At 49.4% G+C, this 15,557-nt stretch overlaps 1 protein-coding gene across 1 annotated transcript; it reads right to left on the reverse strand.

Moving 5' to 3' along the window:
• Nucleotides 1-324: 324 nt before the first annotated feature.
• Nucleotides 325-13,701, reverse strand: GRPEL1 (GrpE like 1, mitochondrial). Its single transcript, XM_043448377.1, has 4 exons — nt 13,599-13,701; nt 10,429-10,591; nt 8,449-8,530; nt 325-1,426 (listed from the first exon to the last, which is right to left on the reverse strand). The coding sequence occupies exons 1-4, from the start codon at nt 13,658-13,660 to the stop codon at nt 1,080-1,082; spliced, it is 654 nt and encodes a 217-aa protein (XP_043304312.1). The 5' UTR covers nt 13,661-13,701; the 3' UTR covers nt 325-1,079.
• Nucleotides 13,702-15,557: the final 1,856 nt, after the last annotated feature.

The following is a 15,557-nucleotide window of genomic DNA, read 5'->3' on the forward strand; positions in this document are numbered from 1 at the left end:
TTTTTCCCTTAACGTGAGGGAAGCAGGGTCCTAAGGCGAGCATCACAGGGTCAGTGGTCGCCGGTCACGTGTCCCTGATGGTGCTGCTCCTGAGCGTCCGTGGTCCTCTCACGGTCGGGGGCGGACCCAGGCCTGCCCCGAGCACTGGCCGCCAGCACCAGCCAGGGGAAGCCCAGGAGGAAGCCACTCGCCCTTCCGGAACACGAGCCAACACGTCTGGGCATCAGGCACACAGCTGCAGTGTCTGAGCAGAGACCCGGAGAGCTACGTCACACTGTCCTTCCGTGAGGATCTCCGCCATCAAAGCACACAGAACAGCTACCAGAACGTAGGAAAATAACATCAGGGCTTTAATCCTCTTAAATAAAATGTAACATTTAAAATATACCAAGCACAGAGTCCTCAGGTTTCTCTAGGAAACTCCATCTTACTAGGGGAAACACTGTTAGGTCACTGGTCACTAGCTGGGTATAGATTTAAACACTTCCAGAGGCAAACGAAACAGGACAATGGTAACTGACTCTGTCACCTTCCGAAATGGGGCAAAATACAGAGGTGTGAGGTTCTCGGCAGGCAGGTGGTTACTGATGATAAAGGAACTCAAGTCACGTTTGTCACCAAGGGCCACACACACCGCCCCCAGCGCTCCCCGCCACTGCCCGAGGGAAAGCCAAGCATACCGGGAGCGCGCCGGCCAGTGAGACGCGCAGGACGCACAGCAGCCGGCTCGGCCAGCCAGCAGACGTGGTTCCTGAAGGCCTTTTATTTACTTGAAACACTCTGACGTCGCCAGAGTCTGAGCAGACACAGTGTTTTTCGTGATACCCCAGAGTCCAGTAGCGTCCCTGCAGCCTGTTCCGTAAGCACGCGGAACGTGTGTTAAAAATCAACGGACAGACAGGCTCCCGTATTCCAGTTAGTTAACGCAGCTGCGCAAGTGGCTGGCTTTCCTGTGGAGCCGCCGGTTACCAAAGCCTTGCAGCAAGGTTTAGGAAAGGGTCAAGAGTATTCATAGGTGAGGAAAGACAAACCCGCCCTGGAGAGTCGGCGGGTGAGATGGCGCTGGCGCCCGCGGGCCGCTAGGCCTCCTTCACCACCCCCACCAGGGCGGGCCTCAGGGTGCGCCCATGCAGCTTGTAGCCCACTTTGTTCACCAGCGCCACCGTGCCCGGCTCCTTCCCCTCGACCGGCGTGTGGAACAGCGCCTCATGCTCGTACGGGTCGAACTTGGCGCCCAGGGGGTCCAGCCGGAGCAGGCCGTGCTTCGTGAACACCTTCTGGATCTGGACTTCGGTCATCACGAGCCCCTCGTAGAGGTTCTTCAGGTGGGGGTTGTCGTCTCGAATCTCCTCCTTCGGGACGCACTGTGTGGCCTTCTCCAAGATGTCCGCCACTTCCAGCAGGTCCTTGCAGAAGCCCTGGATGCCTGCGCCAGGTTAAGGGAGACCGTCACTGCACCCTGCGTCAACTGCGCAGGCCGCGCAAGCCACAAGCCCTCCTTGTGTGCGTGCTCACAGTCGTGTCCTACTCTTGCGACCCCGGGGACTGCAGCCCTCCAGGCGCCTCTGTCCGAGGGAGTCTCCAGACAAGAAGACTGGAGGGGACTGCCATTCCCTTCTCCCCGGGATCTTCCCGACCCAGAGACTCAATCCGCGTCTCCTGCAGCGGCAGGTCGATTCCCTACCACTGAGCCACCTGGGAAGTCCTTCTGTCACACACCTGTTTTCAAATCACTAGTTTGTCCTAGAATTTAAATGGGCTGGATTAAACAAAAAAAACACTTTCCCGAGGTTTAGACAAAAGCCAATGAGGTGTAAAGACAGGCAGCTGAAAAGCTGCAGAGCCAGACTGAAAACCCCGAGTCCTGCTCCAGACCGAGGGGACACACAGGCTCCCGAGCGCCTCCCTGCCACAGCCGGGGCCGGCAGGGCGGGGCCGGCCCGCCACCTCAGCTGCCGGCCGCAGCCATGCCCCCGGCTGTCACCGGACAGCCCTGTGACCGTGCGGAAGCTGCTCTGGTTATAGAACAGGGACAACAGTACCCGACACACAGCGAGCTTACGAGGACAGGAAGTCACTCACATCACAGCGCCTAGAACACTGTAAGTGCTCGATAAACATTAGCCATTACTGGGCACCATGAGGTCAAAGTTACCAGGACACGCCCCAAGCCTTAATCTAACAGAAGAAATAACAGTTAAAAAAATTTTATATAAACACAAACGTCTGTGGTTTCAAGACAACCCTTCAGATGCTGGATGCAGGAAGCTGGGGCTGAGGAGAGGCGCCCCCTCCCCCGCAGCGCAGCAACCTCGAGGCTCCAGCACAACCGGCTCAAGTCTTCTCAAGTTTCAAAGGTTCTATGCTTTGAAGAGGCAATGCTTGTTTACAGCTTCTCTTTTTTTACACAGTATTTTCACCCAGTTGCTGTAAAGTGAAATAAAAAAGTCTACCCATCCAATAAAAATGTGAGCATCTATTAAGGACTAACCCCTCGTTCGAGCTGCTGGGGAAACGTCTGCCCACGTGGAGTGTTGGTCTGAGACACGCAGGGCACGATCGCCACAGTGAGAGACAATTACCAATTATACTTCCAGGAAGGAGCCCTCGTGAGTGCTGAGGACCATTAACCGCAGGGACATGGCTTCCTGAGCCTGCGGTGCGGACTGAGAGTCAGGAGTGAGCCACGCATTCCGGGAGCCCAGGGCGCCCGTCCACCAAGATGACGCAAACCCAGAGGAGCTGACGGCTCCGGGGCGGTGGTGGACTGGGCAGAGGGGAGCTGACGCCACTCTGCCAAGGGTGTGGAGCTAACGTGGGAGCTGAAGCTGGCCTGGGCAGAGTGCAGCAGGCGGTGGAGGGGGGTGGGAGTGCAGGCCAGCCGTCCCCACCCCTGGGGTGAGAGGGGAGCGTAGTTTCAGATGACTGACCTGAACACCTGTGCAGGCAATAGTATCATTTACTCAAACGAGGAAGAAAAGCACAGAGGGGAGAATTCAGTTTAAAATACCTCTGAGACATCCAGGTAGAGACAACCAGGCCTAGAATGGAGAAGAAAGGTCTGACCTGGCAGCTCACCTGTGTGTGGACAGCACTCAGCCCTGTCGGAGGGCAGGTCAGTGGGGGGGTGATGAGAGAACGTGGACATGTAGAGGGCAGCAGGCACGCAGCCAGGGCAGGGGACGACCAAAGACAGGAAGGAAAACAGGAGCGGAGCTGACGGCACTGAGAGCAAAGCGCGTCTGCAGAAGGCGCGCTGGTCAGAGGGCCTGTGGAGCGCGGCCTCTCGGAGCCCTGGGAGCCCGCCAGTGCCGGCCGATCACCCCCACGCAGGCGCGGATCTAAACCCAGGCCAAGCCCCAGCTCTGTAGGCTCAGCGGCATCTGTGGGGCATCCGAGGGGCCTGGTGCTCGTGGCTGGGACAGTCCCGGCCTACTAAGGCCTGAATCTGTGCACTTGGTGGGCGTGCCCATGAAGGCAAGGCTGGGTCTGGGCTCCAGGAGGTCTGCATTGGTAGCTTTGGGAACACGGCAGTGGGACACGCCAGGGCTGCCTGCCTGCGTTCCCACGGTGGAGGTGGGGCTGAGGGCAGCGTGACAACAGCATACTCTGTGAGCCCGGGGAATGGGAGGGCTTCCCTGGTGGCTCAGCAGTAAAGAATCCGCCTGTTGAGGCAGGAGACGCAGGTTCGATCCCTGGGTCAGGAGGGTCCCCTGGAGGAGAGCATGGCAACCCACTCCAGTATTCCTGCCTGGAGAATTCCATGGACAGAGGAGCCTGGTGGGCTGCAGTCTGTCTACGGGGCCGCGGAGTCGGACACGACTGAGCACGCATAACAGGCGGCAGCACGCTCCCCGGTAGACAGCTGCAGTGGAGGGGTGTTCAGCGGCTCCCCTCCCAGAGGGAGCGCTCACTCCCGCCCACCTCACTCTGCAGCTCAGAAACAGACCTGGGGGTGTCCACTCCGACCAGGAGGGAGCAGACCCTTCCCCTGACAGGGCCGTGACAACCATGGAGTAGAGGGGAGGCCCTGCTCAACCAGTCACACCCCCCATCAGTGGGACAGTGGCCAGGACACCCAGCAGCACCTATTCTATAAAAGCAGGTCTTGCTCCAAAAATGGTAGACCCACTCAGGCTACTACACAGGGAGGCTCCCGCACAAATACACACACACACACAAAAGCCCTCCAAGACCACAGTAGGTAATTGTTTCTCCTAACAAATAAGAAATCTGGAAGGCAGAATAATGGAAATCACCCAATCAGAACAGCAGACAAGAAAGCCAAATGAAAAAATATGAAAGCAACATAAGAGAAGTACCGGATAATTTAAAGTTTGCCAACGTATAGGGATTCTAGTAGAAAAGAAAAGGGCGGGGGATGAAAATGTATTTGAATACATCATGGCTGGGCACTTTCCTGGTGGTCCAGCGAGTTAAGACTATACCTTACAATGTAGCAGGTGTGGGTTCAATTCCTGATCAGGGAGCTAAAATCCCACCTCTTTAAGTGAAAAAAACAAAATAGAAACAATATTGTAACAAATTTAATGAAGACTTTAAAAATGGTCCACATTAAAAAAAAAATCAATTGAAATGGCAACAGTTAAAGAGAGGATTCTAAAGAGCAAAAAAAAAAAAAAGAGAGTTAACTATAAGGGAATTCCCACATAGCTATCAGCCGATTTCTCTACAGAAACACTGCGGCCAAAAGGGAGTGGCAAGATGTATTCAAAGTCCTGAAAGGGAAAAATCTGCGACCTGATACTCTACCCAGCAAGACTATCATTTAGAAGGAGACAAAGAACGTTTTAGACAAGCAAAAACTCTTTGTACTTTGAGTACAGTAATACTAAACCTATGCTAAAAGAAACATTGAAAAGTCTTCTCTAAGTAGAAAAGAAGAAGCTATAAGCAAGAGAAAACCCAACTGTAAAGTGAATCACTTAAAGTCAGTACAGAGATTGAAAAAAAAAAAAAATTTCTGTGAAATCAATGACAACCACAATGAATAGCTGAAGGGTAAACACTAAAAATGTAAAAGACAACATCAAAATCATAAAGTACGGGGAAGGAGTCAAAAAATGTTGACTTGTTTTTCCTAGAATATGTTTGAGCCTATATGACTACCAGTCTAAAGCAAGCAGATATAGAAGAGATTAACGTACTTGAAAAACAGGGTAACCACAAATCAACAACACACAACAGATTTACAAAACCCAAAAAGACAACAAGCACAATACAAAAAACAAATATACATCAAACTACAATACACAGTCTACCAGAGACCTACTTTAACCAAAGGACGCACACAGGCTGAAAGTTGAGGGGACAGAGAAAAAGATACTTCATGCAAAGGGAAATAAGAAAGTGGGGGGGGGGGGGTCACAATATTCATCAGACAAAACAGACATCACAACAGAAGCTATAAACACAGATAAAGAAAAACACTACATGATATTAAAAATCAACACAAGAAGATATATTCCTCAACATCTATGTACCCAACACAAGAGCACCCAAAGTACATAAAACAAATGCTAACAGACGTAAAGTGAGAAACTTTATAGGAATACAACAGTAGGACTTTACTGCCCCACTCACATCAATGGACAGAGCTAGACAGAAAGTCAATAAGGCAACAGGGATCCAAAATGATACAACAGAACAGTCAGACTTAACTGATATGCTCAAGATATTCCATCCAGAAAACCAGAATACACGTTCAAGTGCACACGGAGCCTTTTCTAGGATGACCACACGCTGGGGCACAAAAACAAGCCTCAACAAGTTTAACAGAACAGAAATTATTTCCAGCGTCTTTTCTGACCTCAACTGCATGAACCTAGATATCAACCCCCAGAAAAAGAAATGGAAAAAACAAAACCAAAAAACCCAACTACATGGAATTAAACAACAAGCTACTAAAATATCAATGGGTCAACAATGAAATTAAAGCAGAAATTAAAAATTACCTAGGGACAAATGACAATGAAACACAAGCATACAAAGTCTACAGGATGCAGCAAAAGCAGTTTTTAGAGGGAAGTTCACAGTGATACAGGAGTTCTTTAAGAAACAAGAAAGATCTCAAAACAACCCAACCTACCACCTAAAAGAATTAGAAAAATAAGAAACAAAACCTGAAGTCAACAGAAGCAAGGAAATAAAGATCAGAGAGAAACTAGAGATTAAAAAACAAAAACAAAAATTGGCTCACCAAGAAAAGGGAGAGGATCCAAATAAAGAAAATAAGAAATGAAAGAGAAACCACAACTGATACCACAGAAATAAAAAACATTGAGACTATTATGAACAATTAATTATATGCCAACAAACCTGACAACCTAGAAGACACAAACAAGTTCCTACAAAGATGCAGCCCACCAAAACTGAATCAAGAAGATACAGATAATCTGAACAAACTGATAACTAGACGTGCAATAGATTGTGTAATTAAAAGAAATTTCCTACAAACAAAAGTCCAGGACCAGATGGCTTCACAGGTGAATTCTATCAAACATAGAAAGAACTTCTACCAATTCTTCTCAAACTCTTTGAAAAGAATGAAGAGGAAGGAACACTCCCAAAGACATTCTATGAAGCCACCATTACCCCGATACAAAAATCAAAGAAAAGACAGTACTGAAAAAAATAATAAATTACAGGCCAATATCCTTGATGAATATAGATGCAAAAATGCTCAACAAAATATTAGCAAATGGAAATTAGCAACACATAAAAAAGATCATACACCGTGACCAAGATGGATTCATCCCAGGGTCATAATGATAGTTCAACATATCCAAATCAATCAATGAGATACACCACGTCAACAAGAAAAAAAGACAAAAACCACATGATCATCTCAATAGATGAAGAAAAACGGTATGATCCAACATCCATTCACAAGGATGCCCACTCTTACCACTTTAGTCAACATAGTACTGGAAGTCTCAGCCACAAGAAGAGATAAAATTGTCAGTATATACAGATGACACAATACAATACATATTGAAAGCCCTGAGACTCCACACAAAAACTACTAGAATAAATGAATTCAGCAAGATATCAGGATATAAGATTAATATACAGAAATTGGCCAAATTTTTTTTACACTAACAATGAAATATCAGAAGGAGAATGTAAAGAGCAATATCCTTTAAAATCACATCAAGTAATAGAAAACTTAGGAATAAACCTGACAAGGAGGTGAAAGACATATGCTGAGAACTATAAACCATGAGTGAAGGAAATCGAAAATGATTCAAAGAAATGGAAAGATATTTCATGCTCTTCTTGGAAGAATTAACATTGTTAAAATGGCCACAATGCCCAAAACAATCTACAGATTTAATATGATCACGATCAAATTGACAGGGTTTCCCAGGTGGCTCGGTGGTAAAGAACCTGCCTGCCAATGCAGGAGACACAGGAATCTTGGGTGCGATCCATCAGTTGGCAAGATTCTCTGGAGGAGGAAATGGCAACCTACTCCAGTCTTCTTTCCAGGATGCTCCCATGGACAGAGGGGCCTGGTGAGCTACAGTCCATGGGGTCACAGAGTTGGACACGACTGAGTGACTGAGCATGCACACTATCAAATTACCCATGACATCTTCTACAGAAGATGAGCATGTGCAAACTATTACATACAGAATGAACAGGTCACCACTGTGTAGCATGGGGAACTACGGTTAATATCCTATGATAGGGAATAATGGAAAAGGATGTAAAAAGACGTATAACTGAGTCACCTTGCTGCACAGCAAAAATTAACACATTACACATCAACTATATACTTCAATAAAATTAGAAAAAGAGGTTTGTTCTCTGTGCTGAACCTGCAAGCACTCAAGGTCTGTCCTTGGGCAGAGGGTTTAACCTCTTATTGGTTCTGCATCCAGAACAGGGAGACTGAAAGCTGTGTCCCCTAAGTACTCAGATGGTCCTCTGTGTGACCAGCACAGCATATATGGGGTAGGGAGGCAGGCCTTGGTGCCATGGCCATTTTAGCGGCAAATCATTTCAGCCTCACTGACCTCAACTGAAGGTGGGAAGCATGATGACAGAAGGATCCAACGGTGTCAATGCAGACAGCGACTGACGAGGTCTTACGTGAGACCAGCGTCAGGGCTGCTGCGGCCGAGGACCCGAGCCTCACAGGGCACCTCTGCGAGTACCTGCAGGCGCACACTGCGGTCCTTGTGCGGGAGAGAGAAGGATCCTCTCCTACTGAAGGAATTACGCTCACCACTACGAGTGTGCGTCACAAGCCAGCTCTGCTCCTCCTAGGCAATAGCTGACTCATCTCAACAACTGGAGGGAATGCAACCGGCAGCCACCCGACCTCCCCACCTGATCAATCATGTTGTCTGAGACCACACACCCCCCCACTTCCTTGTCCGTATTTCCCAGGATCAATATCATATAAGTGCTTCAAGTTACCATATAGTTTTGCCTCCTCCACCAGTTTTTGGCTCCTCTGCCGCAAGTTCTCAGTATCTGCTAGAGCTCGCTTGTATTTTTCCTTTAAAAAAAAAAAAAGGAAGAAAAATTCACATGAAATAAATCTGGAACAAACTCATAGGAAAACAAATCTGATATAACAAACTGCAAGTCAAAATATAACCAGCAGCGATCAGTACTTTGGAGACTGGGTTACAAACAGCTGCTGCATAATAAACGGAAGTAAATTAACCAGTGCCACTATTCCCACCACGTGGGGAATAAGACGGCCAGGCATCACATATTCATAACCCCCCACGGTCATTCTCACTGTGTACAGCTGGGGAAAGCACAAGAAAAGCTGCTAGTTTCTCCTGGTTCTGATGGTTCCTCTCAAGGACCATTCATTCCTCTGCAGAATCTCCAGCTCGAGGGAACCCTAGAACCCAGGGTGCAGGCTGACCTGGCTTGGCTCTCATACCCTGAGGAGAGGGTCAGGAGAACAACCCTGAGTGGACAGCTTTGGCCTCTACCCCACAGAAGACGAAAAACCTCAGGAATGAACCTTTGGTATTTTTAATATTGCCCCGATACGGTTCAGTTGGAACACTTATTGTGTAATAATCATCAGAACTCTGGTATCTTCCTCATTTTGCACCAACTCTTCCTGTAATTGTATCCATCTCCTGGCATTTCTCTTTTTCTTCTGGGCACTAGGTTACTGCCTTCAGCTTTCTGGGGGCTCCAGTGCTGCGGTTAAGAGCAAGGTCTCAGAGGCTCAGACAGTGGGCCTGCCCCTGGGCAGCAAGGTGACCTTGGGAAGTTTTACCAAACAGTCCTGGGCCTCAGTTTCCTCATCTGTAAACAGGGGTGTTAACGGCTGACTCACAGGGCTGCTGTGAGGATTCATACAAACAAAGGGGTTAGCAAAGCCCTAGCACAGTGCTTCATGGCAAACAGATGGGGATATGATGGAACCAGTGACAGACTATTTTCTTGTGCTCCAAAATGGACGGTGCTCCACTGTGGATGGTGACTGCAGCCATGAAGTTAAAAGATGCTTGCTCCCTGGAAAAAAAGCTACAACAAATCTAAACAGCTTATTGAAAAGCAGAGACACTACTTTGCTGACAAAGGTCCGTCTAGTCAAAGCTATGGTTTTTCCAGCAGTCACATATAGATGTGAGAGCTGGACAATAAAAACGGCTGAATGCCAACGAACTGATACTATCGAACTGTGGTGCTGGAGAAGACTCTTGCGAGTTCCTTGGACTGCAAAGTGACCAAAGCAGTCCATCCTAAAGGAAATCAAACCTGAATATTCATTGGAAGGACTGATGCTGAAGCTCCAATACTTTGGCCACCTGATGCGAAGAACTGACTCACTGGAAAAGACCCTGATGCTGGGAAGGATTGAAGGCAGGAGGTGGTGGTGAAGACAGAGGAAGAGATGGCCGGATGGCATCACCGACTTGGGGGACATGAATGTGGGCAGACTCCAGGAGATGGTGAGGGACAAAGAGGCCTGGAGTGCTGTAGTCCATGGGGTCGCAAGGAGTTGGACATGACTGAGCAACTGAACAACCCTTTTCCACACGAGGTCATAATCTGTATTACTAATTAGTTCATAAAACTCCAACATCCCGAGGAAAGCATCACGTGACTTTACCTTTGACTCCCACCTTCGTCCCCCCAAAGACCCAGCCTTAAGGGCCCTACTGAATATTCATCACTTGTAAAGACCATTTTCAGTCTTAATTCAATATAATCTATGTAGCACATGAAGATACATCTCATGACAACCAGAGTCACAGTGGATTTGAGTTCTAGCCTTTCTTCAGCAGTAACTTGCTGTAGAACCCGACAGGGACGGAATTCGTCTGGCTTCCGCCTCTGTTGTCAAGTAGGCCATCTTGACATCCCGGAAGACGGACCTGGATTTCCACAGACCACGTTCCTCACGAGAGCCCACAGCCTTACCATGGTCTCCTTCAGCTGCTCTTCCAGCTTGACCTTCTCTTCTATGAGAGTCTTCTCCGTGGAGGGAAGATCTGTCTTCTGTTCATTCTGACCTGCGTCCTCTTCCAGGTTCTGGCCATTGTTTTTCTGCTTTGCAGCTGTGCACAGCAGCCGAGGAGAAGACCTGAAGGCAAGTCCACATGACAGAAATTAAGATCATGATTCTTCTGCTTGTTAAAGTCAGATGGACGACTTTGGAAATCAAAGGTAATTTAAAACTACTTGCTACATGGGGGAGAAAGGATTTGTCTTAGATACAATAAAGGTAAACTGCATATGACGTATGGAAGCTATTTGCTTATGTAAGTCTTCTGCAATACACAGCTAAACTAAAACGTCAGTGCACCAAGGCTACAGTACTAATCTCCCCTTCTCCTCACTCTCAGGAACTTCTGATCATCCAGACCCCACCACGTGCTGAAGAAAGAGCTCCTACTGGAGGTGAGGTCCAGTGCTGCTGCCCATTACAAAGCCTCGTGGGCAGACATCTTGCCCACAGGGTACTTATGGTCATGCAAAAAGGTATCTATACACATAGAACTGTAACTTGGGTTTGAAAGTGATAAAAGAGGAACCAAGTGCTTTGGGAGGCTCAGAGTAGAATATTTCTAGCTTTCGAGAAATGGAAGTCTGGGAAAGGATTTGAGCAGAGGGACTTTGAAGAACAGGCAAGAGTTCACATACAAAGCCACAAAGAGATAAGACAGACCCACTTCAGGAAGGGTGTGAACAAAGGTGTGGAGGCAGGAAAGCATGGGGTGGTATGTACAGGGGAAAACACAAAAGCTCTAAAACTAATGCTGGAAATGACTTGGGATATTACCCAATCTGATCCCCATGTGGAAAAGGTTAAGTAATAAGCTCAAGGCCACAGCGCCATTAATGAATAATACGGATCTGTTTAACAGGTCCAGTGGAGCTCTAAAGTATGCTACAGACCAATCTGAAAATAAACTACATTCAATTTCCGTCCCAGATTAAAGAAAGCTGCCTCAATGAACAGGAAAGCGAAGGGCACACAGAACATGTGTACAAGGGTGTTTAAGGCAGCATGTACAGATGTTTTCCAGGATGAAAAGCTGGAAACAGAATACTGCTCAGAAGGACACAGCTGAACAAACTGTTGCTCCCATGGCCTGGAACACTGAGCAGCCAGCAGATGGAGGGCAGTGTTCACCTGCCATCTTTTGGCTCCACCACGGGGCTGCTGTATGGGAAGAAACGCAACTTAGAGAGATACACAAAGCATGACCGCAGTTTCATAAACACAAACCAGAAGTCCTATTTTGAGGAGAATAAAAGGATACACTAGTCTGTTATCAATACTTATGTGAAGAGCTGATTCACTGGAAAAGACCCCAATGTTGGGAAGGATGGAGGGCAGGAGGAGAAGGGGATGACAGACGAAAAGAAGGTTGGATGGCATCACCAACTCAATGGACGTGAGTGTGAGCAAACTCTGGGAGACAGTGACGGCAAGGAAGCCTGGCAGGCTCCAGTGCATGCAGCGGCAGAGCTGGACACAACTGAGCAACTGAACAACAACATGGGGGTGAAGACCAATAACCTTTATACTGCTATTTTTACTTCTGCGATTAAAAAAACTAATCATCTAAAAATGGAGTGTGCTGTTGTGACCTGCCTTAGTTTCTAGCTGTCCTGACCTCCGGGTGTAACAGTCACAGCCTTTCGGGTCCGCTCCACTCAGCAGACCCCCTCCTGAAGCGCCTGGGACTCCCGCAGCAGCCAGTCTGGGTTTGCAGGGAGGCTCCCAGAACTCAGTTACTCCCAGAGCTCTGCACATAATTCAATTTGCTCTCTCCCCTACTTGAGCCTCCTTACACAAAAGGCAGAAATGCACGCAGTACTGGCAATCAACTGGATTTCCCAGGTGGCGCTGGTGGTAAATAACCCAGTTGCCAATGCAGGAGACACAAGAGAAGCCGGTTCAATCCCTGGGTCAGGAAGATCCCCTGGAGGAGGGCATAGCATCCCACTCCAGTATTCCTGTCTGGAAAATCCCCATGGACAAAGGAGCTTGACTGGCTACCAGCCAAATGATCGCAAAGAATAGGACACGACTGAAGGCACTGAGCCCGCGCACACGTCCAGGCAATCAACGCCAGTTACAAAAACCGCAAATTGAGCCAACAGCCTCTCCTCACTCATGACTCCCCAGGTAGGTTTGTTCCCACGCTGTTTACACAGTGGATCAGGCTAGAATCGCAGCTTCAACCCCTCGCCCTGTCCTCGTCCCCGTTTACCGTCTCACCATCACTAAATAAAGCTACTTGAAGGCAAAGTCCGGGTCCTGCTCCGCGCAGCTTCTACCCCGTGTTCGGCCCAAAGCAGCTTCTCTTAACAGATAACCTGGTTCCCCAAAGCTCCCCCCAACGTTGAAGGTGCTAGTTCAGTTCAGTCGCTCAGTCATGTCCGCCTCTTTGCGACCCCATGGACTGCAGCAAGCCAGGCCTCCCTGTCCATCTCCAACTCCCAGAGTTTACTCAAACTCATGTCCACTGAGTCGGTGATGCCATCCAACCATCTGATCCTCTGACCTCCCCTTCTCCCGCCTTCAATCTTTCCCAGCATCAGGATCTTTTCCAATGAGTCAGTTCTCCGCATCAGGTGGCCAAAGTATTGGGAGTTTCAGCTTCAGGATCAGCCCGCTAAGCACGGGCTAAACTAAGTTAGGAGGCCGGACTTTGAAACGGCAGAAACCGCAGGTTTAAAAAAAAAAAAGGCAAAAGAAAAGCCAAGGAGAGGGCAGGGCCTCGTGACCTCTGCCGCGGCGTCACCGCTCTAAGTCAGCGGCTCTCTCCACGGCGGGTTAGGTAGGGGCTGCGGCCCTTCTGTGCTCCGACTCCGCAGCACGCGGAGGTGGAGGAAGCTCGGGCCGGGCGGAATGAGGCCGCTCGCCACCGCCGCCTCGCGCGGGGCGCCGTCCCGTCCGCCCCGCGAGCAGCACGGACAGAGGGGTGGCCGGGCAGGCCCCCCCGGAGAGCCCAGCGGAACCCGTGCCCCGCGTCTGGAAGCCCCCCATGACGCCCGGGCCGGAGCCGGGCAGGGTTCGCGTCCGAGCCAGCGAGGGCACCGCGCCCCTCCTAAGCCTGGCCATCGGCGCCCCTTACCTGAGAGACAACGCGAAAGCCGGGAGGCTGCGCCGCGCCAGCCGCACGCACCGAGCCGCCATGACTACTGCCGGCACTGCGCGCGCGCACCAGGCATGCGCAAGGCTCTTTTCTTGCTTATCCCGCCCAATTGCTTCCCCTCATCCAATCCACCACCGTTATTCCTTTGATGGACAGGCCGTGTTCACCAATAATTGCCGGTCTGGGTGATGGGCGGGGTTTGAGACCTTGCGAGGTCCCAGAAAGTGAAGCTGAGGTGAAAGGTGAAGGAAACAGACTCCTCCGTGGAGGGGCGTGGTCAAGGAAAGAACCAATAGAGAGAGAGCATGGGGGAGGGCGCCGGAAGTGCGGACTGAGGGGGCGAGGAGACTCTCGAGCGCGGTTTCCAGTTGGGCCTCTCCCTTCTGTACGTGTGCCTCATGTTTCGGGGCGCTCCTTGCTCTGGGAGGTGGTGAGGCGCCAGGGCTTTTGTCCTTTGCTCCCTCACAGCCCGAGCTCCTGGGACCGAGCCAGACTCTGGGTGCTCAGTGTAGGCTAAAGGCAAATAGGTCAAGGACGAAAGCTCGTGTACGGGCGACCGCAGGGCTCGAGGAAAGTCGGTTAAAACAGCGGTAGGCGGTCACCGCCCGTCCTGCCGGCGACTTCGCGACGCAGGAGGGCGGACTGGTGGCCGGAGGGGGCCTCCGCCGGTACTGTGGGTTTTATTAACGCAAAAACCGGGAAGCGTGTGTGGCCCAGCGCGGAGGTGTCGGGGCTGGGTGAGGAGACGGGCGGTGTGTTTGGTTTGCACTCTTCTTCCACCTTCCGTTTTTTCAGTGTGTTAGTCGCTCAGTCGTGCCCGACTCTTTTCGACCCCATGGACTGCAGCCCACCAGGCTCCTGTGTCTATGAGATTCTCCAGGCAAGGATACTGGAGTGGGTTGCCATCTCCTTCTCCGGGGGATCTTCCCTACCCAGGGATCAAACCGGGGTCCCCGGCACGGCAGGCAGATTCTTTACCCACAGAGCTACAAGGGAAGCCCGGTTTTCTCCGAGTAAGACACAAAGCCTACCAAAATAGCATCGAGGACAGCTTCTGGGGACACAACCGAAGCTCATAAAATCCAAATGTTTTCCTTACTCTTAGCAAATGACAGTGCTCCTGTGTCTCGGGCCACGAAGGAGCCCAGGTGCTGTTTGTACTTGTCTCACAGCTGCTGTCCCCTCTGCCAGAATCGCAGAGCCCGTGGTATCCCAAGAGAGTGCTGCCTGCGTGTCCCATCTGTGAGGACCAAACCTCTGTGCTCCTGCTTTGCTCCCAATGAGAGCATTCATCACATTGAATGTCAGGCCCTGCGCCACTCGCAGAAGGAGGCAAAAAGTCAAATCCAGAATGTAAGACGTTCTGTTGGGCAAGTGACCCAGTTTATTAGTTAGGGGTCTAGAGGAAAAAAAGGAAGTTAGAGCACATAAAAGATGGAATGTGTGGACCTTATTTGAATCATGGTTGAACAAACCAACTATGAAAAAAGACGTCTGTAAGATAAAGGGAACAGTCAAATATAAACTGCTAGATGACAGGAGTTACTGATATTTTTGTTAGAGTGAGGTAGCCTAGAGTTTAGATAAAAATACTGTAATTGTTCGGAGATGCCAATGGAAGTATTTAAATTGCCACAGAATTTGGAATTTGCTTTATGATTATGTAGGCTGAAAAAAAAATGAGGATGGAAGAAACACAAGAGGCAAAATGTTGATAATGGTGGTAGCTGGTTGATAAATAGTGTGGGAGTTAGGATCATTTTCTTCTCTGTGTGAACTTTTCTATAGTAAAATACACGTCATGGGGAAGGGATAAATTAGGAGCTTGGAAGTAACATACACTGCTGTATGTAAAATAGATAACCAGCAAGGACCTACAGTATAGCACAGAGATCTCCACTCAATATTCTGTTATCACCTATATGGGAAAGCAATCTG

The sequence above is a fragment of the Cervus canadensis genome, chromosome 26 (assembly GCF_019320065.1).
Source record: "Cervus canadensis isolate Bull #8, Minnesota chromosome 26, ASM1932006v1, whole genome shotgun sequence".
Lineage (NCBI taxonomy): Eukaryota > Metazoa > Chordata > Mammalia > Artiodactyla > Cervidae > Cervus > Cervus canadensis.

Bases quoted from the DNA above. Each gene is read 5' to 3' on its own strand.
- GRPEL1 (XM_043448377.1), bottom strand. From the start codon at position 13,660: ATGGCGGCTCGGTGCGTGCGGCTGGCGCGGCGCAGCCTCCCGGCTTTC. The intron at 10,592-13,598 runs GTAAGGGGCGCC...ACTTGCCTTCAG, and splicing joins GCTTTCGCGTTGTCTCTCAG to GTCTTCTCCTCGGCTGCTGT. The intron at 8,531-10,428 runs GTAAGGCTGTGG...TTTTTTTTAAAG, and splicing joins AGCAGCTGAAGGAGACCATG to GAAAAATACAAGCGAGCTCT.